Source organism: Nerophis lumbriciformis, linkage group LG14 (assembly GCF_033978685.3).
Source record: "Nerophis lumbriciformis linkage group LG14, RoL_Nlum_v2.1, whole genome shotgun sequence".
Taxonomy (NCBI): Eukaryota; Metazoa; Chordata; class Actinopteri; order Syngnathiformes; family Syngnathidae; genus Nerophis; species Nerophis lumbriciformis.
Window position 1 is genome coordinate 24,876,298 of NC_084561.2, and position 27,526 is coordinate 24,903,823.

The window sequence follows — 27,526 nt, forward strand, 5'->3', positions numbered from 1 at the left end:
GAGGACAGATGTAATTTTATAAAATGCATTCTAATCTGTAAATAAACATAATTAAAAGTCCACTTACAACGGAGCCAATGGGAGGTCCTCTATTCCGCCCATAAAATCCAATAAATAACCATCCAAAAGCACCGACAATACTCTGTTTACATTTAGTGACTTGAATATTAACCAAGTATCAGTGATATTGTTATTATAAGTGCTAACGCAGACAAACTATTTATAGCGATCACAAGCTTGTGTCCCTATATTGTCATCAGTGGTGAGTGAGCTGCTTCCTCGCTCTCTTGTTGAAGTTTATTGTAGATCATTCATCATGCCTCTCACCTTGAAAGTAGGAGGACGACGACGTATTCTGACAAGTTGGTACACTTTGACGGCCAAATTAGACTCGGAAAGGGCGAGATCGACACGAAAAGACGCTTGGTTCCACTCCACTTCGCAAGGATTATTTTTCGCTAGTCATTTTTCACCTAAATGGGAACATATGAACATCCCAGCAGTCGGTATCCTAATGACAGCAGACCTTGTACAGTAAGTGATGTTTTATTAAGTTTGTTGGCTCTCAAAGTCTGCAGTCAGCAGAAATCAGTGATGTTGTTGGGGGGGGGGATGCTACTACATTACATATATACTTACAGCATGTATATAAAACTTTAATGGGAGTGTTTGGACATTTTTTTAAGAATAGAGCGACTCCCATGGGCTCCATTGTAAGCAGACTTTTGATCACATTTATTTAATATTTAGTGTTCTTGTCTTACATAAGGATTGTGAATGATAGGAAAAATTCCCAAAAAAGTGTAGTTCCCCTTTAAGTGAGTAGTATTTCTTGTTATTGTATACTATTAACTTTGTTTTAAACAAACAATTGTATGTACCGTATTTTTCGGACTATAAGTCGCGGTTTTTTTCATAGTTTGGCCGGGCTCCAGTGCAACTTATATATGTTTTTTTCCTTCTTTATTATACATTTTCGGCAGGTGCGACTTATACTCCGGTGCGACTTATTCTCCGAAAAATACGGTAATAAAAGAGAATATGGAGCAAGTTTAAATATTTTGTTGATATTAATAAACCCTCAATAGCACTCACCATGAATATATTGGTATTATCAGCCGATCTCACCCATGGATGATCGGTATCAGAATCGGCAGCAAAAAACCCTGATTGGAACATCCTTACAATAACCATAACCTATGACCCTTGGATGAAAGTTCACATACATCTGGACTTAACTGAATATATTTATCACATGAGCGTCTAAATCATGGGGTTTTTCAATGCTGCAAATAGTGATGTGTCAAAAACTTGCAGATGAAAAATCAAAATGCTCTTATTGATTTTGTGTGCGTGAGATAAAAAAGAAAGCTTTGTCACAAGCACAGACATGTAGCGTACACACAGGTGTCTTACGCTGCTGATGCACTTGTCCTTGATGTGTAAGAGCTGCTGCTGAGCGAGCTGCATGTGCAGGAGGTTCTGTAGAAGTAGTCCATTACCGAGCATGGCTCTCTGCGAAGGGAAAAGATGGCCCATATTTTAACGCACACAAACTAAAACACACACAATAAACAAGCACACTGAGGCTGATGAGGTTGAGACCTGATGTGCTCTTCCAAACGTAAGAAGAGCTGTGGTGAGAGGAGGTCTGAGGAATGGCAGATTGGTGTGACGGCCATATTTGCCTAAAGAGCAAACATCCGTTAGATGCCAACATTATTATCATCTTAAGAAAGTTATTTTGATGCAGCTGTATCATAATGAAGTAATGCTTAGACAATTCTGTTGATGAGTGACATGAAGGATGTCCTCTAGTCCTGTATAACTGTGAACCATAGGAATGGGTACCAAATTCGGCACCTTTATAGGTACCGGCTGAATTCCATTGGTACTACGGAAAATCAAACGGTACCATATTTCAATTACTTTATTGCCTGTGACGTCATGGGCAAACAAGCACTCAAGCAGCACTTTTCAAAGTATGCTAGCTTGATGCTAATTTACATTGGATTTGCCACAGACATGCTACTGATTAGCATTAGCGACTTTACAGGGCCATTTCAACAAGTCAAAACTACAACTAAGATGCACGTTACAATCAAACAGCTGGTGTGTAATAAACACAACACTTACAGTATAAAACACTTTGTAGAGGTCAACATATGACTAGACTTGCACATCTTAATGGCAAAGACTATTTTCTCGCTGGGCAACACACCAAAGTCACACTACTACTTACATGTAATATCTAGGAATTGAAACTGCATGCAGAAGTCTAGTACATAATACTTGCAAATGAGAATCAAAAGTTATCATAATCTGTCACTGTTATATAAAAAGTGAGATTTTATTATTAACCTATAAAATGTATTAACACATGAACACACAAAAGTACCAAAAATTGGTACCGGTATCAATTCCAAAATACCAGGAATTGCTCGTTTCAAATGTGAAAGGTACCCATCTCTAGTAAACCACAAGGCCAACTCATAATAAATATAATATGCTTCAAACTAATAGTGTCTTCCTCCAGAATAGGTAGAGCAAGTTTAACATTTAATCAGGGCCTAATTTTAGACTTTAATTGTGCGTGCTCTTCCCCAAAGAGAGCTCCCCCACCATCATCATCATCATCATCTTCTCATCTTCCTGTTCTCATTTGTCCCGCTAATGTCACGCAATTTCGTGTTAATATCTGATTAAGTATTAATCAAATAACGAAGCCCTCCACAGGGCGAGCAGACCCTTCACTGGGCGCTTTGATTATCTTCCAAGCCTCTAGAAGCAAACCCACTGCTCAAATAAGAACTACAGAAAAACCTCCACCATGAAATGTCGATTTTCTTCACGTAGCGTGTGCTCGTTTAAAATCCTGCTTTTAGGTTCAAGCCTGTCATTTATGCAACGATAAGGGAATTCTTTTCAACAGCGCTGCGATGCACAACACAATCAATCCTTATGAGACTTTTTATGAGTTTAATTAGTGTGTTAAAGTTGTTGTTTGACAAAAACCCTTGAAGGTCCACTAGTTTGATTCTCAACAGGATTTAATTACCATTCTGAGACCCCTGAGATTTGTGAATATTGTGCAGTTGTGATCATGCACTGTTTTTCTGATACCTCAGTTTTTGGTATTAATACGTATTTAAAAAAAAGGTCAGACGGAAAACAAATCGTACACATTTTTTTTCCCATAAGAAATAATGCAAATCCAATCAATCGATCCAGAAACCCAGGACATTTTAGCACAAAATACATTTCAGAGAGTATAATTGTAATTTCAGATGCAGGAAACCATGTTAAATACTAGTGATGGATCAAACAATACTGAAGCATCGATGCATTATGAAACACAAGGAGTGATACAGTGTGCCTTTAAGAAACAAACATGTGACCGATACAGCTGCTGTGCCATTTGACTTCAAGTGACAGCTCAAATTAAATGAAGTCCTTAGTCGGTTTGTTCATCAACATCGATATAAATGAAACCAAGAAAAAGGAAGTATTATATTTACACAAGAATAACAATATTTCTTTTTGCTATATATATATTTTTGCTATATATACAAAATATATATATATATGAAAATATATACACACACACACACACACACACACACACACACACACACACACACACACACACACACACACACATATATATATATATATATACATATATATATACATATATATAGAGTATATATATATATATATATATATAGATATATATATATATATATACACATACATACATACATACATACATACATATATACATACATCAGTGACGTGCAGTTACTAGAGGCAGGTGAGGCGGGGCCTCACCTGCCATCATGGAAAGAAAAAAAATGTAAAAAGAAAACATTTTTATTAAATTGTTATATGTATCCAGTGATTATACTATAAAGTTATTTTCCATTTAACTTCACCAGTTTTAGATTATTTTTATTTAATATCGCTGAATTCTCACATTTGCCGTTCAAATACTGAGAAGAGACGGTGCGGTGATCAGCAGCCAGTTGAGGCACGTCACTGAGTTGCGCCTCACCATGGATTGCGGACTCGGCTAACTGCTGGCCTGCTGTGCAGTGAGACCGTATTGCTATATGAACTATATTATACATTTCCATAGTTTAGTTAGCTGAGGTATATAATGTACAGTGTATTTTGTCAACAACTGTATGTGTGTAACGTATTTCTTGTGCTGAGCGATCATAAAAGGGCTGCAAAAGACGCACTGGCTGAGGCTCCAGTAATCCCGCCTCCTGCACCCCCACCGTAGATTGCAACCCCTGACGGGAGTGTTATATCAACTAAAGCCCACACTTAAACTTTCCACGTGCAAGATTGAATCTATTTAAAAAAGTTATTTCATAAGAAGCCAAAAAGTGCAAAAACAATAATGTTCGTGTTGGAGGAGTTGTGAATGACTGCAGGGCCACAACATTAGGTACACCTGCAGACTGCAGGTGTACCTAATTCACAACTCCTCCAACACGAACATTATTGTTTTTGCACTTTTTGGCTTCTTATTAAATAACTTTTGTAACCTATTTTTATGGGCTTTCCTCTTTGTGATGTTAAGTTCCTGTTATGCGCTGTTATACGGTATATGCCTTGAGCTCTTATTTTGAAGGCGCTAAGAGCGGAAGTGATGACACGTTGGAATGGAGCGGAAGTTTTTGAAAGAAGGTAAATAAAGTGGTCCTCGTGTAAACTGGAGCTTCCGTGTTTGTTATTTTGTAGTTTCATACAGTATAGGCGACATTTATAAACCCTCGGTTACACTTTTTTAAATAGATTCAATCTTGCACGTGGAAAGTTGAAGTGAGGGCTTTAGTTGATATAACACTCCCGTCAGGGGTTGCATTAATCCAGCACAACAGCGGCGAATGGACTTCATTTATAAGTAAAGGTAAGACCATAATAACGTTTTTTTTAATTAAATGTGCTTTTTTGTGTGCTACAGTTTGTATGTGTAAAGTTAAAGTTAAGTTAAAGTACCAATGATTGTCACACACACACTAGGTGTAATGAAATGTGTCCTCTGCATTTGACCCATCACCTTGATCACCCCCTGGGAGGTGAGAGGAGCAGTGGGCAGCAGCGGCGCCGCGCCCGGGAATAATTTTTGGTGATTTAACCCCCAATTCCAACCCTTGATGCTGAGTGCCAAGCAGGGAAGAATGCTGGTATGAGCTTTTAAACATAACCCGTTAACTGCTGCCAATCAAATGGTGAATAAGATACTCTTTAGGGGTTCATATGTTTGTAAATCTGACTGTGATGAAGTCAGTGCCTCACCAGCCATCAACCTCACCGCACGTCACTGACATACATACATATATATATATATATATATATATATATATATATATATATATATATATATATATATATATATATATATATACATACATATGATATATATATACATACATACATATGATATATATATATACACATACATATGATGTATATATATACATACATATGATATATATATATATATATAATTTGCATGGAGTGAAAAGAGAAACTGAAAATGAGAGTTGGAGAAATGGTCCATAAAACAGGAAAATATTTTTTCAAACAAACCGCAGTCGCTCATCTTTTCTTTTCAACCCTTGTCCGTTCCCTATTCGGATGTACGGAAACAAAAGGTAGGAACTAAAGTGCAGGACTGAAAAACATATGACAAAATGTGCTACTTTAAAATAATAATTTGGTCCAATAATATTTAAACAATAATTACTGCATAACTTAAATTATTTCCATACTTAAATAAGAAACATGAGTACGGCTCCCTGCTCTCCGTGCACCGTTCTCATGGATAGGTTGGCCCTACTAGAGGACCCTGTCTGCCAGTTAGAGTAATTTTGTAACTTTGGACACTGCGGACAAATTTGCTTGCGTTAGCTGTTAGCGAGCTGACTAGCCCAGCTTGTAGCAGCCCTAAGCTGCCTACAAGCCACGGTGAACCGGTTGAGACGCATTATGGATTTAGCCCTTTAACTAGTCCTACACTCCACCACACCTTAGTCATAGGGGACTCCATCACCCGAAACATACAGATTAGTAAACCAGCCATAATTAAGTCTATTCCCGGGGCCAGAGCACCTGACATTGAAGCTAGTCTTAGGGAGCTGACTCGCAACAAGCCTAGTAAACACGTACAACAGGTTAATCGCACCACGAGCTACGCAAACATAGTTGTACACATCGGCTCTAATGACACTAGGAGGAGACAGTCAGAGATTACAAAGAGGAATATAGCTAGGATTTGTAATCTCGCTACGAAGATGTTCTGGCATCGAGTACTTGTCTCTGGCCCCCTGCCTGCGAGAGGCAATGATGAGAGGTATAGCAGATTATTTGTAAAATGACTTGAGATCACAGAGCCAATAAAAAATTCCTTGATAAAATGAAGGAAGGTCCACAAAGTACGAATGTTGCGTCCACTCCTCCCAGTCTTTGCCTACAAGAGTCTTAAATAACGATGAAAGGGATGTTAAATGTTTTTGTAGAGAACAGGGACTAACATTTTTCCATGGGTCATAAAAAATATCAATTATCGATATCGACCAATATAAAAAACTTATATTATGAAATAGTTTTCAGCCATATCGCCCAGCCCATGTTGTACATGTATCAAAGCATTTTTGAAATTTTACAACCCAGAAAGAACAGTGAATTAGTGAAGTGAATTATATTTACATAGCGCTTTTTTTCTAGAGACTTAAAGCGCTTTACATAGTGAAACCCATTATCTACATCTTTAAGCTACATTTAAACCAGTGTGGGTGGCACTTGGAGCAGGTGGGTAAAGTGTCCTGCCCAAGGACACAATGCAGAAAGCGGAAGCGGGGATCGAACCTGGAACCCACGCGACGCTACACTGCCATGCTAATAATAGCTATTACTATTGCAGCATCTAATGGGAATCTGAATAAACAAAAACAAACAACTATTAATTTTGCAGCCGATAGCGGATGACCGTTATGAAACACTAAAACCGTATCAATGCAGAGTCGATACAGGTAGTGATTGTGCCGAACGCTCACTCAGGGGTAATTTATCCATCACTTTAAAATATATATAAATGATGAGGTGAAAAAGATAAATCCCTTTCATCTTTATTTAAGACTCTTGTTGGCAAAGACTGGGAGGAGCGGACGCAAGATTCGTACTTTGCGGAGCTTCCTTCATTTTATCAATGAATTTTTTATTGGGTCTGTGATCTCAAGTCATTTCACAAATAGGCTGTTAAGAACGTGTTGACTTTTAAAACTCCAGGATTTGATTTAAAACTGGCTGAACAATGCTGGTGTGAACACAACCTTTTTTATTGCAAGAGTTTTATTATAAGAGTTTTATGTCTCTCAGCTAATTGTTATGCTTTAACTGCAAGCAAAAATTAAACACACAAGCATCCCCCTCATTAGTTGGCGTAGCAGAAGCCACAGTGAACCCAGTAAGATCTGCCAGAAACATCCTGTCATAATCGCTAGCATTAGCTAATAGCGAGAGATGGACATAACTTTGTTTTTCAACCATGGGAAGGAAGATCGTGAGTGCGAAGGCGACATTGATTTGAGATACAAATGTTCTGAGTTAAATGTTTTTGAGTTGTAAGTTGAGGTACTACTATACTTGGTTAACTAAACAACATTTATCTTGTAGTTCAAATATATTCAGATTTGGTGATTTAAGCCAGTGGTTCTCAACCTATTTTTAGTGATGTACCCCCTGTGAACATGTTTTTAATTCAAGTACCCCCTAATCAGAGCAAAGCATTTTTGGTTGAAAAAAAGAGATAAAGAAGCACTATGTCATCAGTTTCTGATTTATTAAATTGTATAACAGTGCAAAATATTGCTCATTTGTAGTGGTTTTTCTTGAACTATTTGGAAAAAAAGATATAAAAATAACTAAAATCTTGTTGAAAAATAAACAAGTGATTCAATTATAAATAAAAATTTCTACACATAGAAGTAATCATCAACTTAAAGTGCCCTCTTTGGGGATTGTAATAGAGATCCATCTGGATTGATGAACTTACTGTAATTCTAAACATTTCTTCACAAAAAAAGAAATCTTTAACATCAATATTTATGGAACATGTCCACAAAAAATCTAGCTGTCAACACTGAATATTGCATTGTTGCATTTCTTTTCACAGTTCTTTTTGACAGACATTTTAGTGAGAAACCTGAGCTTGTGCTTCACTGAGTTTATGAACTTACATTCATATTTTGGTGAAGTATTATTCAATAAATATGTTTATAAAGGATTTTTGAATTGTTGCTATTTTTAGAATATTAAAAAAAAATCTCACGTACCCCTTGGCATACCTTCAAGTACCCCCAAGGGTACGCGTACCCCCATTTGAGAACCACTGATTTAAGCAATGCAACTAACAATGATCATGTATGATGAATTCTTGGTAAAAGGGATGTGCCGATCGATCGGCCACCGATCATTCTTGGCCGATTTTCGTGAAAATGCCGATTATGCGATCACAAAAACTGATCCCAGATGACTAACACTTTATCTCTTTTTGGTCCTCTGGCTGACAGAGGCAGTTAGCAGCTAACCTTGTATCTCCATACACAGTGTGGAGTCGCTCCTTTATGTCAATAATCTTCTATTGCTGAAAATAAACTGCATTTCCTACATGTATTATTATCACTGGAGGAAGAGATTAGACATGTTTCAACACCGAGTAAGAACAAGCAAAAGCAGACAAAAAGGCATGCTGATCGCTAAACTAGCCACTAAACTAGCTCCAAACAGCACAACATATACAGTAAGTGCTTGGTAAAGTTTAAGAAGTGTAGCTGGAACCACGTTACAGCAAAAAGTAAGCAGTTGAAAATAACAAGAAGATTAGGAGTCTAGGGAGAGGATAATATAACAACAACTGAAGAACTTGGTGTGTAGCGGTCAGGCTACACGTAAGGGGAGGGCGGATTGATCCATATACTGGTAGTGTCGATATCATGGGTAGTATATAATTGATACTAGCGCGATTAGATTGATATCTTTACTTTCACAAAATCATATTTTGATGTTTTTAGTGTATACAACTTCACTGATTAATTCCCTGGACACAGGAGGACTTAGAGAGCAAGACCAAAGGATTTAAATGATAGTAGTTATAGTAGAATAGATAGTAGTTATTTACTTGTATTTAAGTTATTGTGTTCTTCTCAAATGACTGCATGTAATAAAACAGAAGACTGGAGTAGTTTATGTATTGTATTAATATTGTTGAACTGTCAATAGCACTCACCCATAAATTAATTAAAAAAAATACAGTTAACACATGTAAACGGTATCTGGCGAGCTCACATATGGACATTCGTAATTGGGATTGGTAGCATAAAACCCTGTCTACCAGGTAGTATACAAAAATAGAAGACAATTAATACGTATTTAGTGTAACAATACACATTACATGCATAGTTTAAATTAAAAAGCACGCAGGGAGTTTTACTCTACCTAAAAACCATCAACAAAATAAATTACCAGAAAGGTTAGTCTAAAACCTGAAAGGAATTAAACTGGCCATTAAAACCAGAGAGCAACTGGTAGACGTAAGATGCTAATTGTATGTAAAATAATAGCCATGTCTTATGCTTGGTACTTTTAGAACAGCGTTTATCGCTCCTGAAGGAACTAATTGCTTGTATTCTGTCACACGACTTCTTCCTGTAAGTGAAAACAAGCCGTGGTCAACCAAGCCAAGAAGGCTGTTGTCTAGCAAGCAGCACGCAAACTATCTGAGTATGCAAGGGTTCTAGATCTTCCTGCAAAATGCAGATGCGAGCAACAAATCCAACTATGCAATAGAATAGATCCCTATACTTTAGCAAAACAAAATTTCTCGATGAGAATCAGCACCTCCAAGTCCGAGTCCATGGTTCTCGCCCGGAAAAGGGTGGAGTGCCATCTCCGGGTTGGGGAGGAGATCTTGCCCCAAGTGGAGGAGTTCAAGTACCTCGGAGTCTTGTTCACGAGTGAGGGAAGAGTGGATCGTGAGATCGACAGGCGGATCGGTGCGGCGTCTTCAGTAATGCGGACGCTGTATCGATCCGTTGTGGTGAAGAAGGAGCTGAGCCAGAAGGCAAAGCTCTCAATTTACCGGTCGATCTACGTTCCCATCCTCACCTATGGTCATGAGCTTTGGGTTATGACCGAAAGGACAAGATCACGGGTACAAGCGGCCGAAATGAGTTTCCTCCGCCGGGTGGCGGGGCTCTCCCTTAGAGATAGGGTGAGAAGCTCTGTCATCCGGGGGGAGCTTAAAGTAAAGCCGCTGCTCCTCCACATCGAGAGGAGCCAGATGAGGTGGTTCGGGCATCTGGTCAGGATGCCACCCGAGCGCCTCCCTAAGGAGGTGTTTAGGGCATGTCCGACCGGTAGGAGGCCACGAGGAAGACCCAGGACACGTTGGGAAGACTATGTCTCCCGGCTGGCCTGGGAACGTCTCGGGATCCCCCGGGAGGAGCTGGACGAAGTGGCTGGGGAGAGGGAAGTCTGGGCTTCCCTGCTTAGGCTGCTGCCCCCGCGACCCGACCTCGGATAAGCGGAAGAAGATGGATGGATGGATGTCAAGGATTATCGGTGGAGTTCCCAGACATATTGAACTATCTTGTGCTAATGCTGTCGTCATTTGACATGACAAAACAGATCAAAACTTGAAAAAAAGCATGGAGGTCTCCAACTTCTTTGTGTGTGGCTGGGTCAAGGAAATTGGTATCAAGACTATACCAGATAAATGTGCATTGTTCGACACCCGTGACTGCATATCCATTTAACAAACAAATACTGAATCATCACCATATTTGATTTTTGTTTTGTTGTCATATGTACTCTGACACATTTGTGTACAAAATAAACAAGAGGGGAGATGTCGAAGTATTTTCCCTGATATCTTTGACTCTGACTTTCGTGTTTTTAAAATAAAATACAAATAATATGAAGATAATACTTCTAAGGGAAATACTAAACAAGTAAAGTATATTAGAAATATATCAAACAAACCTTTAATGAAGTGGTCACGGCAAATTTGTGCGTTCTTTGACTCTGCTCCCTGAGTTGGACTGGACTGCGTGCTACTTTTGTCGTCATCTTTTGTAAAATCTTGCACTCTTCCGCCTTTCTTGATTACCTCTCGAGGAACTCTGAAGTAAGGTTTATCCTTTTCTCGATTTGAGCAGTTCGTACAGCCGAAAACAACACAAGCATACGGCATTTTTCTTCGAGAAAGGCTAAATGGCACCTATTACTCATTGAGAACAGATGCTGCTTGACCACCACGCATATTCAATGAGCCGGACGTGACGTCATGTAAATCCCAGCAATAGGAGTTGTGTGTTGTATTTGTACAAACTAATGTCACTGAAACATCAATATAAGACTCTCACCTCCTCTTTTCCCAGTGTAAAAAGGTCTCATGAGGATTTGCAAGGCTGCAGGATTTGTCATACTGGTCAACAGCTGAGCTAGGTTGGGCTCTGGTAGCAGCCCCTTCCTGTTACTTAGAATCTGCAGGAAGACAACAAAATAAAGATATTACATCAAAAAGGTAGAAGATAAAACCATGATTTTGTTTGATCTTATGCCTTGTGGCTATTGTAATGATTACGCTCATTTACATCATCAGGACATGTCGGCCACGTCAGCAGAAAGGAGTAAGACTGGGTAAAAACAAAACACAGAGCTTGAGGCAGAGACAGGAGACATAAGAAGGTGAAAAAATGAGACAAGAGGAGAGGTGCACGAAAAAGTATGAAGTGCTTTAGATATGCACGGGTACCAAATTTGGTACTTTTACAGGTACCAACCAAAGTTCATCAATAGTTCACGTTGAATCAAACAATGCCATATTTTGATACCTTTGTTGCACGTCACGTCCGGTTGCAAACTCACAATGGTGCAAGCACTTGGTCGGGATACAAACAGTCAAGCATTCAGAGTGGACTCAACCAGATTGCTTCGAGGTAATGTTACAATTTTCTATGCCAAAAAAGCAAAAGGAAGGCGCTTAAAAGTACAGTAAGGCTCCACTTTTCAAAATGCGCTAGCTCAATACTAATTTACTAATTTACTTGCCATAGACATGCTACTGACTAGCATTAACGATTTTACATGGCGATTTCAAGGCGTCTGAATTTAAGATGCATGTTATAATAAAACAGCTGGTGTGTAATGCATACCATTTTCCCACATATAAACAGTTTGTATAACAAAATAAGACTGGCAGATTAAACTTAAACTTAGTCTAAAATTTCTTCAAGATAATGTACTTATGAGGTCGTTAAATTTGCATAATGGCCACGACCTACTCCCAAAGAGTGAATCAAAAACCAGAAAAGCAAAACACATATGTTTAGAACTTCCAATTAACTTCCTTTTTTCACTTCTGTCGCTAGTCGCTTTTTTGGTGAGAAAAGAAAGTAGAGGGCGGGTGTCTGTCTGAACTATAGCGACAACATCACTAAGTTGGCAACACTGATTCCTCTTTCTCTGTCTTCTTGTTTTTTGGCAGACCACATGCTTTATTATAAATAATAATAAATAATTACAGGTGTAATTAGGGCCTCACTGTAACGATCTGTCACATTCACGTCGGGTTGTGGTTCCTTGGTTGGTGTTTGTTTCCTTTCAGCGCTCTTATTTTGGTTCCATTTCCTGCTTGGCTCCTTGAGTGCTGTTTCCCCTCACCTGCCGCTGATTGGCAGCCTGGCCACATCTGTTGTCAATCAGCTGGCTGCTATTTATGCCTGCCTCGCCCTCCAGTCAGGGCTCGATGATTGTTTGCTGTCTCCTGTTATCCTGGTTTCCTGGTATCCCGTTTCCTGGTTTCTGTAATCATGTCTCCGGTTATCCTTAAAGTCATGTTTTCCTGCGCTACGCCTGCCATCTCTGCATCTTGAGGTTCACCACCAACAGATTATGACAGAATCATTGAGCCAAATACGAACCCCTCAGAGAGTTGCTGGGCTGTCTGGAAGAAACAAATGGCAGCTCGGGAGAAAGCCTCCAACGAGAATTGTGCTCGCATGGTCTCCTTGATGGACAAGTTCTATGGCTTGATTGCGGCACGGACTGGTTTTTCGGCTCCCTCCCACCCGTCCCTGTCGTCTGTTCCAGGGTGGCGGCCAGAGTCGGCAGGACCCGCTACCCCCCAGGTACCTTCCCGCTCCCTCAGCCTTTCTTGTGACGTCTGGAATCTGACCCTTTCCTGCTTGGCTCCCTGAGTGCTGTTTCCCCTCACCTTCCACTGATTGGCAGCCTGGCCACACCTGTTGTCAATCAGCTGGCTGCTATTTATGCCTGCCTCGCCCTGCAGTCAGGGCTCGATGATTGTTTCCTGTCTCCTGTTATCCTGGTTCCTGTTATCCTATTAAAGTCATGTTTTCCTGAGCTACGCCTGCCATCTCTGCATCTTGGGGTTCACCACCAACAGATTGACACTCACAATTCGAACTGATTACGACTCAGACTGCTACAATTCGATTATCAAATGATGATCCCCAAAGAGGATTTCTTTTGAACTATTTGTCAGCATCTATTAGATAAGCACACATGAGCTTGCACAACATTTAGTGCCAGAGGTCCCAGATTTAGCCCAATGATTACAACAAAAACAAGGATACGTATATAATAATGTAAATCCAATACCATATAAAGAGAGTAGGTTATAAAAAGCGTAGGTTAATAGGAATAGTTTATAAATTGTACAGAATAAATAGAGAAATAAAATATATTGTAATGTTGTGGTACAAGTAAAATTTAAAAGCCCAGCTCAGCACATTTGGGGCATGTAAACAAAGGGATTTACCTCCATTATCTTTCATTTGTATCAGAACAAAATGCTGCTCTTCTTACAGAAAGTGCTTTTAGAAATAAGACTTCTTATAACTAAAATTTTCAGTTTTCACTCATTTAGAATTATTAAAATGAAAATTTTCAACATTTTGCACAGATTTCTGTAGGTTTTAATACAGCCCACCCCTAAAACCACCGTCACGGCCAATTTATGATTGTGTTTTTGTTGTGTAGCTATCACGGAAAGTAATTTATTTTTTTTAATTTGTTCATCAATATTAATCGCTGCCGCTTTATTGTCACACCCTTAGTACAGGTTCATAGGTATGTGTGAGGGCAGATAGAGCCAAATCTATTTGAGGTGTTCATTGACATCACTTTATGTAGAAAAACTGTCTAGCAGGGTGCTACACACATTAGATATGAATACACAAAGGACGAGCAAGGACATGCACAAAAGAAGAAATGATTGGTGCACACGGTTGTCAAGATGGGAGTAATGTTAAATATTTGATCTAAGTTAGCGAATATTGTAATAGACCCTGAACAAAAGTATCCGATTATGACGTGAATTTTCATGCATCACCTTAAATCGGATTACTTTACTTTGTCATGCGAAGCACATAGCGTAAACGGAAAAGTGTGTTATTTAACGAGTTTGCTCACTGCAGGTGCTGAAAAAGCAGTGACTTCCGCTGTAAACAAAAATGGCTTTGTGCATTTCTGCTTGTCTGACATGGTCACGGTATTTATTTATCATGTTTTTCTTCTGTTCACTACTTTTGTTTTACCTCTCTTTTTGAAATTAAGCTGTTCTTTGCCATTTATGTTGTGATTATGTACGGGTTGCCGCGCGTCTTCATGTTACCACATTCTGTGTATGTGTTTGAGGCTAGCAGTTAGCACTTGGAGTAGCTGTAAGGTCATGAATAAAACAGCTCGTTGAGACGACAACTGGATCACTCGTGTTTACATGAAACATTTCTATACCGGTTAGGCTTTTAAACCGATTATTTGTGTCCATGTGCACATAGCTAGTGCTAGTGTCTCCCATTACCCCTCGATTGGACCATCTCATTGCAAAGAAACAAGCCGAGGGCTCCCACTAATTCAGCGTTATGGTGAGTTGTATTTTTTAATGCACTTAATTTCGCTGTATTTATCTTTCCACACGTGGAAGGCCAGTATGTGAGAAATAATGCCGGCCATAAATGGTTCAAAAAAGGTTGAGGACCCCTGTCTTACAACATGTTTGTGTGTCAACAAGAAAGAGAGGAAGAAAGAGAGCGTATTGGTCAAGGGAAAAGAGGACAAAGAAGAAGAGTTCTCTCATTTGAATTCTTTCTTTTGGAGAAAATGTCAGCACGCATCAGTCTGCTTGGCTAGTGGCATAAAATCCAGACACATATCCACCCACACACACACGCACGTACGCACGCACACACACACTTTCACAGGCTAGGGAGGTAAGGATGCTGCGAAGAAGGGAAGGCGAGAGGGAGTGCGTAAGGAGGCGGAGGCAGCCATCTGGTGCTTGGCGTTCAAAATCACATTGCCTAAGTAAAGAAATAAGAGAATGCCTCAGAGGAGAGCTCTAGCTGAGAGTGGATGCTGATCTCTTTCTGGATGTCACATGTTTGTTTTGTCTTTGTACACAATCACTAAAATAAACCTGAGGCAGCCTTGGGGTACTTGACTGACGCCACAACTGTCAATCCATTGTACCCATGGGTGCCATGAGCCCAAGTGTCTGGCTGTCTTTGCCAAGAGTCCAACATTTCTGGCTAATTTCATGCTGGTATAAATGCCTGGTTTCACAGTACTGCTGCAGGCAAGTAGCAAGCGGTGTTTAGGAAGCAACTTACAAGAACATTTATTTTTTAGCAGGGATGCCCAAAGTGGGGCCCGTGGGGCAAATTTGGCCCGTCGTGTCATTTTGTTTGGCTCGTTATAAGCTGTCTACCAAATGTAGTACATATTCATACTGACCTCTTTTAGGCTGCACAATCATTGAATGCATGTCTGGAAGACTACACTGTGAAAAAGTCTGTTGATTTTACCCTAAAGACCAGGCAGCTCAGTCGCTAGAAATGTACAGTAAAATTATCAGTGGTACCATATTTACATTTACAGTAATGCCCTATAAAAACAGGGAATGTAGATTTTGCGATAAACAAGTAGCCGCTCAGTCGCTAGAATTTTGCGGTAAACATAACAGTGGTACTATTAAACGTATGATATACAGTAGAGATTAGGGATGTCGCGATCCAGGTTTTTGCACTTCCGATCCGATACCGATATTGTTTTTGTATTTCCGATCCGATACCGATACTGGCCTATCCGAGCATGTATTAAAGTTTAAAGTTATTTAGCCTACTTAGTTGTCAGAATCATGTTGAAAAGGCTTTTAGTACTCTTGATAACAACTAGCCAGCTGAATTATGGGAGTTTGAATAATACACAATGGTTGGTAACAAGAAACTGACCTGTTTATTCAAGGATAAACACAAAATAGACAAAATTATACATGACAAACAGAAATGGCATCATTGAACTAGGGCTGGGCGATATGGCCTTTTTTTAATATTGCGATATTTTAAGGCCATATTGCAATACACAATACATATCTCGATATTTTGCCTTAGCCTTGAATGAACACTTGATGCATATAATCACAGCAGTATGATGATTCTATGTGTTTTGATTGATTGATTGAGACTTTTATTAGTAGGTTGCACAGTGAAGTACATATTCCGTACAATTGACCACTTAATGGTAACACCCGAATAAGTTTTTCAACTTGTTTAAGTCGGGGTCCACTTAAATTGATTCATGATACAGATATATACTATCAGATATATACTATCATCGTAATACAGTCATCACACAAGATAATCACATTGAATTATTTACATTATTTATAATCCAGGATGTGGAGGGGGGCGCCGGATGTAAGTGTCAAAAAGACAGCCAAACGAGTTTGATATGAGGATAAATCTAAAGTTAAAATATAGGGTAGAAATGCACCCATTTGCAGGAAATGTACTCTTGATTTTCAACATTTTCTTTCAAGGCTTGCATGTCTACATTAAAACATTCTTCTTCATACTGCATTAATATATGCTACTTTTAAACTTTCATGCAGAGAAGGAAATCACAACTAAAAAAATCACTAATTTTTTCATACGGTGTTGATGTGGAAATTTTTGCCTCTGCATTTTGATGGTGTGGGCGTGTGGCACCGAATGGAGATAAGCGTCTCGACAGACGTCACAATATTTGAACAATGATGACGAAAACTGTTTTCTCTGTCGTGTCCGTGTGTTGAAAATTGTTATGCGCTTATTTTTTTATTTGATTTTGTGCGTGGCATAGATTTGCTATGCGCAGAGGACGCTTAAACAGTGCGCAATTGCACAGGCGAGCACCTTAGAGGGAGCGTTGCTCGCACGGCTGCGCTAGCATCACAGCTAACGTTAGCCATGCTGCTACCTCTCTGCTCGGGGAGGACGTATACGTATGTGACGTATGACGTGACAGTATGTGACGGGTGTAAGAAGGTGCACTTGCTGTCTGTGAGAGGAAGACACAGGAAAGAGTGAGAAGAGCCTGTAGTGTAATGCCAGCAGCTAAAAGCAACTGCGTGAGAATTCACAGACCTGTGGATGTGTTGAAGGTGCGCTGGAAAATGCGGAACGGAAATTACGGAGCAGCAGAAAAGTGGAATGTATTATTTAAATCGGTGCGTTGGAAAACACGGACTGGAGGTTTTTTTTAAACTGGATCTGGATCGGCATTTTCCCATGCCTTGCCGATACGCAATTTTTGGCAAATATCGGCAGCCGATCCGATCCAAATATCGGATCGGGACATCCCTAGTAGAGATGCGTTAAAATGTAATATCTGAAATTATCGGGTTTTTTTTGTGTTTGTTTTGTTTTTTATTAAAATAAAAACACAAGATACACTTACAATTAGTGCACCAACCCAAAAAAACCTCCCTCCCCCATTTACACTCATTCACACAAAAGTGTTGTTTTTTTCTGTTATTAATATTCTGGTTCCTACATTATATATCAAGGGATACAGTCCGTAAGCACACATGATTGTGCGTGCTGCTGGTCCACTAACAGTACTAACCTTTAACAGTTAATTTTACTAATTTTCCTTAATTACTAGTTTTTATGTAACTGTTTTAATATTGTTTTACTTTCTTTTTTTATTCAAGAAAATGTTTTTAATTTATTTATCTTATCTTATTTTATAAACATTTTTAAAAAGTACCTTATCTTCACCATACCTGGTTGTCCAAATTAGGCATAATAATGTGTTAATTCCACAACTGTATTTATCGGTTGATATCCGTATCAGTAATTAAAGAGTTGGACAATATCGGAATATCGGATATCGGCAAAAAGCCATTATCGGACATCCCTAACATACAGTAATGCACTGTAAAAAAATGGCCATGGATTTTACGGTACAAACTGGCAGCTCAGTCACCAGAATTTTAATGTAAAAACAATAGTGGTACTGTTTTTTTCAATTTGCAGAAATTTAGTGTAAAAACCACAATAATTGTTACGGTGAAATACTGGTAAATGAGCTGCCAGTTTGTTTGTTTTAAATCGCAAAATCTATGGATTTTTTAGGAACTAGTTACATTTGAATTTAAGACCCCTGTGCTATAGTAAAGTTGTGACTTTTTGACACGCTATGGAAAAGGATAATCTTGGTCACCATGCTTCGCCCAAGTCCTATAAGAAAACCTAAATGCTTCGAAATATCTAGGAGGTTATGGGACAACACCTGGAAAGAGCGAAAATATGCAGGAAATGACATTTTGAATGTTTTAATGTTAAAACTGTAGATAAAAGATGTAGAGTTGCATGTTAACTGAATAAGGCACATTACTTACATTAATATATAGCGGTATGAGGCTAAATTACTCACTCATGGTGCTGTTGCATGGTAAAAATCGCTAGTTGGCCCACTGACCATTGGCAAATTAAAAATTTTTGCTTTTGGAGGCAAAACGTTTGAGCACACTGTTTTTTTAGCAAACGCTTCAGTTTTGTTGCTTTTGTTTTGGAAGTTACAGTTTTTCAAATGTATGTGCACAGGACTGGTCCGTGTTCCAAAAAAAATGTTCATATCATTCGATTTCGAGTAAGATCGTTTTTTTTGTAAGCACATACAAGCATCTTTACTTACAACTAAAGAGGTTAGTTCAACATAGGTTTAGCATACTAGGTAAATAACAAAAGAAAGTGGCTTTGAGATGGTCTATAAAACAAAATATATATAGATAGATGTATAAAGAACCACCATTACATGTTATGTAGACCACAAGGAAGTGTTTTTAAATGTAGAAAAAAAATCATAATATGACCCCATTAAGTAAAAGAAAGCCAACATAATGATGTGCCAGATATTCTTTCAATACTTGTGGTCAAACCTAAGTATAAGAAGCTGTCAAGCTATTATTCATTCACTAATAAAGATATTTACACCACTGCATCAGTGGTCAAGTCCACTACAGCCAACTGGCTAGCATTACGGAAGTAGCACCATGTTTTTTTACACATCTTTTAGGTGACATGTAGTCATCAAATCTGAATTTAAAATTAAAAAAAAAAAAAACATATTACCTGACCCGTAGAATTATTTGGAAAATAATCAGCTCTCTAGTGTGGAGTTAATTTTGTAGTTTTTTGGCACACGTGTGTTTGAGGTGGCCGCTTCGATATTTGAGTCAAAGTGTCCGAGAGGCAGGCAGAGAGTTGGCCAAAGAAGGGTGCAGGGCTGCCAACTAGTGTGGCGGCCTCAGGCTGGCCTGGCTCCATGGAGGTGAGTGTTTTGTGAAGTGCACACATTGAGTCACATTACGTAAATTTCCGTGACTTTCAGTGTGTAATAGTAGATAGCGTTTTTATTGGCCAATTCCGTGATTCTGTCCGCTATCATAGGGCCCTAGATAAGTCCAAGTCACAGCTAACATTTATTCCCCTTCCCTCTGCTGCGCATTTAGCTCCAAAGTTGGTCATTTTATTCATACCTAGGATTCTGTTTACTTCTGCGGTACCTTGAAACTGGATGTGGAACGAGAGAAAGTCGACTCTGATTGACTATTGTCACAGACATTTCCGCAGTGTTTGATCGAATTAATATCTACTCAACGCTAAGGATGTAATGGTATCAACATTTCATGGTACGATATTATTGTGGTATATGTCACCCCCAAAAAAAGACTTAAAAATGTTAGTGTGTTACATGAAGAGGCAGGTATGTTTAGGATAAACACATTTACTGTAATTGAACACAAACCTAATGCTCAAATGTTCTAATCATACTACAAACATGTATTTTGAAGTGCAAATAATTGTGCAGGAACAAATAATAAAAACTAGAGTTGTCCGATAAGTGCTTTAAAATGTAATATCGGAAATGATCGGTATCGTTTTTTTTTATTATCGGTATCGGTTTTTATTTTTTTATTTTTTATTAAATCAACATAAAAAACACAAGATACACTTACAATTAGTGCACCAACCCAAAAAACCTCCCTCCCCCATTTACACTCATTCACACAAAAGGGTTGTTTCTTTCTGTTATTAATATTCTGGTTCCTACATTATATATCAATATATATCAATACAGTCTGCAAGGGATACAGTCCGTAAGCACACATGATTGTGCGTGCTGCTGGTCCACTAATAGTACTAACCTTTAACAGTTAATTTGACTAGTTTTCATTAATTACTAGTTTCTATGTAACTGTTTTTATATTGTTTTACTTTTTTTATTCAAGAAAATGTTTTTAATTTATTTATCTTATTTTATAATTTTTTTCAAAAAGGACCTTATCTTCACCATACCTGGTTGTCCAAATTAGGCATAATAATGTGTTAATTCCACGACTGTATATATCGGTATCGGTTGATATTGGTATCGGTAATTAAGAGTTGGACAATATCGGAATATCGGACATTGGCAAAAAGCCATTATCGGACATCCCTAATAAAAACAACTTACCGTTGAGTGTCTTTAAAGTGATATTGTAAACATCCAATGTATAACAATAAAGTTCACTTTGGTGTCTTTCAACTTTTACTTTTTGAGAAGTAGCGTCCTCCACAGTGGACATGTTTATATCAGTTTAAAAAAAGCTGTTTCTCAAAAAAGTTAACTAACAATTTAACTTTTAATAGTGTAAATACCTCACAAATTGATGTTTGACTTTGCTGGCTTCAAATATCTTCCTCCCTTTCAGGCAAAACTGGACAATCATGCATTACATACTATACATTACCTTTTGCACTATATTAATTTATATTATTATGTGTTGTCAACTTTGTACTTTTTTATGTCATTGCCTTAAATAAATAAATTAAAATATATATATATATATATTTTCTGGGTGATGGTGTCTGAGGTGGCGACTTGTCCAGGGCGTATCTTGCCTTCCGCCCGAGTGTAGCTCGATAGGCTCCACTTGTAAACATGTTAGCATATTTGCTAAGGCTAATGACGCTAGCTAGATCACAATACGATAACACGCATAACTATGCATGAAATCACTACTATCAAACATGAGATGGTTTAATAAGTATGAATTGTTTTAGTTATATTGTAAAACTTACAAACGTTGTTTAGATGCACTAGAAACCATGCGAGTGGAAACGCTGTGGCAACTAGAAGACGGAACGGCACTTGTACTTCCGGTGCAAAGCACTAAACAGAAGGAAATACTGAGGATGTTCAACTAGCAGCACCTGCAGTGAGAGAACTCATCCAAAAGATGACGCCATAGCGCAAACAATTGCACACCTTTTGAGTGCCAGTTGGGTGTTTTCCGAAAATCATTTATTGAATACAAAACATTATGGCTGTTGGTGACGAAAAATCCATAAATTAGGCGCACAGTATTAAAAATTTAAAAAGTAGCGGCTTATAGTACAAAAAATACAGTATTTGCATCTACAGATCCAGGAAGTCAAGGTTATTTCAACCATTTCCACAAATATTTGGAACTTTTCTTTTGCGTGCAGGCGGGCTAACATGTTGGTCTGTTTTAAAAAAATGTTTTAAGATGTTGCATGCTGTGAAAAAGTTTATTTTAGGCGGCAGGAGACAGTAGGGGAGCCTACTCAGACTATAGAGCTCTAATTATCATGTCAGGGCTTCACTGTCACATTGCTGTGTTGGAGGGGAAACCACAGCTACAAGGTTTTTTTCATGTGCGTATCGTGTCATACATCCTTGCATCTGAACACACGACTGTGAGCTAACCACACTGCAATGGAAGAAATCAGAAAGAGCTGTGAGAATGTGTCCAACTTCTGCTTCTCACTTCAAAAAAGGCCACAGTGACACAGAGTTCACTATCGCCATCACTGCTCGTCTATGACGTGCGATTGTTGTATATTTCTAGGGGACGCGTTAAGTGTTTGTGTGATTATTACTAAGATGCAGCAGAAAAATGATCGATCTGGAGCAAAAAAGCAAAATGAGTTGAAACATTCAATCATTTGTTTACATCTTCTATATCAGGGGTCGCCAACCCGTCGATTGTGATCTACCAGTCAATCTTTGGGACCCTACCGGTCGATCACGAAAATATTCGAAAAAAAAAAAGAAAAAGTATCACACCCCCAGAGAGTGACCAACAGACTTATGTATTTATTTATTTACAGACATAATTTTATATTACATTATTGATTCTTTTGTTAATGTCAGAGTCCGTTCTGCAAAAAGGTAATCCCTAGAAGCGTACAGCTTATGGAGAGGGACCCACAGTTAAAATATACATCATTATATAATATACGAAATACAGTACAATACAATTCATTTCAAAATCTACCTACCCGATACTCATTTCCAATTTCATACCAACCTACCAGCAGGTTGACATTTATAGAGAAGGAAGCTTTAAATCCACCAAATCAGTCTTGATATCTTATTATCCCATCCATCCATTTTCTACCGCTTATCCCTTTCGGGGTCGCGGGGGTGCTGGAGCCTATCTCAGCTGCATTCGGGCGGTAGGCAGAGTTAGGGATGATACTCGAAACCGGATTTCCCGGTTGTTCGATAAGAAAAGAACCGAGTCCTCGGACTCGAATTCCTTTTTGAGAACCGGTACCCGTTATCGAGACCACTATAGTAAAGAAAAAGAGTTGGTTCTTTATTCGAATCCCTGGGAACGAATCCCGTCCCGACCAGAAATGCCCCGTGAGACATCACAAAAAATGACGTCACGTAGCTCAGTCATTAGGCGCAGATAGGGAAAGCAGGAAAAAAATGGACCAGAAAAAGCGCTCCAAGGTGTAATAAAGTTCAAAACAAAAAAGGTATAATCCAATGAATAACTTTACTGAGAGATTTGAGCAGGGTACAAACACATGACGAACACTTTTACGACCAACCGGAAACATAGCAACCAGGCTAGCAACGCACCTCCTTTACGGCAGCTGTCACAACGTTCTTAAAGCAACCGCAGCACATACATATATATACACAACATATATCTCCCTTTTTTTAACTTTTGTTTTTCTTTCCTTGTAAACAAAACAAAATCACACTGTATATGTGTTGTCTGTCTAATTATAAATAATGCAGACGAGGCGTGTTGGCTGAGTTCTTGACGTTTACTTTCACAGCGTGCTCATAACCTCATTCTTAGCTGCCGGGTGGCGACATGCAACAACACTTTTTGGGACTACCACGCATGCTCGTCACTCCCGTTGCATACTGGGTAGTGTAGTTGTTATATTCCCTAGCTGATAACATCACATCTTTCCCCCTATAAAGAAATAATGTTTAACTCAAAGTGTATTTCTTTTTTTAGATTTAACTTTTCATTTTTTAGCATTGTAACCACATTTGCAAACAACTTTTCTCTTCATAGAATTTCCTTTCAATAAAGAAACAAAGTGCAAAAATGTCAAAGCATCATAACAAACAGTTATGTCAAATAGCAGCAGACGTGCACTTTTTGGAGAGCTGTATTATTTTCAGTTTTGTGCCCAAGGGACTGATTTTATTTAACACTATATTATTATTTATACACCTATAGTGAACACAGAGACAGGTTGTTTTTGTGTTACTGTATATATTTGTTTTTCTGAAAAATCCCACTTAATATACTTTGGGTAACAACAGTCAATATTTATTTATTTTATTTTATTTTTTTAGGGGGGTAACAGTCAATATTTATTTACTTATTAGATTTTATTTACTTATATATAATAAAAGTGAGCTTTTGTGAAACCAAATATTGTGTGTTTTTTTCCATATACAACAACCTATCTGGACTCGATAAGGAATCGGTTCGATAAGAGGATTCGATAATAGGCTCGAACTCGATCATTTCTTTTCAAACATCATCCCTCGGCAGGGTACACCCTGGACAAATCACCACCTCATCGCAGGGCCAACACAGATAGACAGACAACATTTGATATCTTATTATTCAAATTTGAAATAAAAAAATTGCATCTTGAAGATTTGCGATAATCTTATTATACATACAGAGGTCAAGACCAAAATGATGTGACTAATGTGAAACCCTCAGCCATGAGGGGTGTGCTACATATACTAAGCATAACATAGCAATACATTTAGCTTAAAACGCTTTTTAAATATGTTCAAAGAATGTGATTCTTTTATAGGGCTATTAATCTCATTCCAGATCATCGGGCCTCTACAGGATATACTAAAGCATGTACACTTTAGATGACAATGTTTCCCTCTTAATAAAGGTTTACTTCTTGTGTTATGTCTATGAGAAGGAGTGGTCACTGGAATGTGCAGGCAGAGTCTAGAATTTAATCTGTATACTACGTTATACATATTACAAGCAGTGTGGAATCGGTTGCACTTAGTAAGCTTCAAAAGATTCTACCCATAAAAAAAGAGGATCTGAGGGAGCATTAAAGTTTGCCAATGATATAACACGTATGACTTTCTTCTGAAGAATCTCCAGTTTTTTAGGTTAACTAGGATACGTGTTACACCATATGACATTGCAATAGTTTATATGTGGTTCAAATAAAGTCCGATACAGAATTAGGAGAGCGTTAAGAGGAAGAAAGTGCCTCAATTTTGAGAGTAGACCGACATATTTAAAAAATGTATTTATTAAATATTCAATATGGCTTTTGAAATGTAGAAATTCATGTATACTCCAAGGAATTTAGTGCTCTTAACTCTCTCAATTGCTTTACCATTTATTTTAATCAGTATTTTAAAGTTTTTATGGCTTCTATTTGAACGAAAAATAATAAAGATTGCTTTATTTATATTTAAGAATAATTTATTACATTTGAACTAGAGATGTTCGATAATGGCTTTTTTGCCTATATCCGATATTCCGATATTGTCCAACTCTTAATTACCGATTCCGATATCAACCGATACCGATATATACAGTCGTGGAATTGACACATTATTATGCCTAATTTTGTTGTGATGCCCCACTGGATGCATTAAACAATGTAACAAGGTTTTCCAAAATAAATCAACTCAAGTTATGGAAAAAAATGCCAACATGGCACTGCCATATATTATTATTGAAGTCACAAAGTGCATGATTTTTTTTAACATGCCTCAAAACAGCAGCTTGGAATTTGGGACATGCTCTCCCTGAGAGAGCAAGAGGAGGTTGAAGTGGGTGGGTGTGGGGGTAGCTTATATTGTAGCGTCCTGGAAGAGTTAGTGCTGCGAGAGGTTCTGGGTATTTGTTCTGTTGTGTTTATGTTGTGTTACGGTGCGGATGTTCTCCCGAAATGTGTTTGTCATTCTTGTTTGATGTGTGTTCACAGTGTGGCGCATATTTGTAACAGTGTTAAAGTTGTTTATACGGCCACCCTCAGTGTGATCTGTATGGCTATTGACCAAGTATGCATTGCATTCACTTGTGTGTGTGAAAAGCCGTAGATATTATGTGACTGGGCCGGCACGCAAAAGAAGTGCCTTTAAGGTTTATTGGCGCTCTGTACTTCTCCCTACGTCCGTGTACATCGCAGCGTTTTAAAAAGTCACAAATTTTACTTTTTGAAACCGATACCAATAATTTTGAAACAGATACCGATAATTTCCGATATTACATTTTAAAGCATTTGTCGGCCGATAATATCGGCAGTCCGATATCAGACATCCCTAATTTGAACCATCTATCTACTTTGACTAATTCACTATTGACAATAGTTTGAAGGCTTTCAGGATTTTTGTGTAACATAAATAAATTGGTGTCATCAGCAAACATTACTTTGTGAAGAATAATTGATGAGTTCACAAAGTCATTTATATATATATATATATATATATATATATATATATATATATATATATATATATATATATATATATATATATATATATATATATATATATATATATGAAAAGAAGTGGTCCCAATATGGCGGCTCGTGGAACTCTCCATGTTATAATTTTATAATTTTACTTTACAGATTTGCTCACGCATTTGTTGACAAAGTGGTGACCCTCGCCCTATCCTTGTTTGTGAATGACATGATCATTGTATTCCGTTTATATTTACATCTAACACAAGTTCCCAACTCATATGGAAACGGGGTTTGTATATGTATTAATTGTAGGCAAACACGACACAGAATAACGACAACTTAAAAAGTAATTTTTCATGTCATTATTTTTAGCTAAATTAATGTTAAAATCACCTAGAATAAAACAATTATGATTTGTATGATTTATATGATTTAATAAATCATCCAATTTGGTCAAAAACAATTTGGGTCAGAATCCGGAGGTCGATATTATGTACCTATAATTAAATTGTTCTTATTTTCAACATATACTTCTATAAATAAGGCATCTGATAAACCATATTCTATATATAGGTCATCACAGATGCTCACAGTATTTTGAGTCTACATATATGCACACACCCCCACCTGGTCTACCTGTTCTGTTTTTATTGTAGAGGACATAGCCATCCAGGTTGAGTGTGTTCAAATATGATCTGTCGTTTCCCTAAGTTTCACTACATCCTATGACATTAAACTTATGATCTAAACTAGCCAACAAAGCAAGTAAGTCATCATAATGCTTTATCAAGCTTCTCACATTTAGGTCTAACAGCGAAAACGTAAGATTTCCAAAGGTTGCTAGGTTTTCGGGTGTAACACTCTTACAGTTCAATTTTTTAAAGCATTGTTGGTCAGGTATCGCATAATTTTGGTCATGAGTTATTTCTTCAAAGCACATACAGTAATTTTATTAGAGAGTGATCTGATGTATACAGTTTGGAACATTTTACAACCATTTCAAGATACCTAGCTCGTAAATTCTACAAATTCAACCTAACGGTGGTGAGTTGTAATTTATTGATCCTTTAGTTACAAAATCTATCCTAACTAAATTATCTACAGTGACGAATAATCTAATCTAGACTAACTAATCTACAGAGGGAAATAAGAACAGTAAACAACAAAAAAGTAAACAATTCTCTAAATCTAGCAAAACACATGCGACTGTGAATTGTTCCTGTTTGCGGATGACTCGGCCCTGCTGGTATCAGACAAGGACAAATCACAGGTGGAAAAAATACTCAGTGCCTAACTCTGTAGAATTTGCACCTGGCTCGCTGACAATAATCTATCCATACACTTAGGTAAAACGGAATCCATCATATTTGGGT

The 27,526-nt window shown here is 38.0% G+C and overlaps 1 protein-coding gene across 3 annotated transcripts in view; it reads right to left on the reverse strand.

The window, feature by feature from the left end:
- Positions 1 to 27,526, reverse strand: part of raver2 (ribonucleoprotein, PTB-binding 2) — a 164,833-nt gene that overhangs the window by 34,088 nt on the left and 103,219 nt on the right. For all 3 annotated transcript variants that reach the window (XR_009816870.2, XM_061975738.2, XM_061975737.2), the window contains exons 6-8: positions 11,439 to 11,559; positions 1,606 to 1,688; positions 1,417 to 1,515 (exon numbers count right to left, since the gene is read on the reverse strand). Coding sequence is in view for 2 of the 3 variants with exons in the window: in XM_061975738.2 (XP_061831722.2) it covers positions 1,417 to 1,515; positions 1,606 to 1,688; positions 11,439 to 11,559 (303 nt within the window). In the remaining variant the exon portion in view is untranslated. The remainder of the gene's footprint in view (positions 1 to 1,416; positions 1,516 to 1,605; positions 1,689 to 11,438; positions 11,560 to 27,526) is intronic.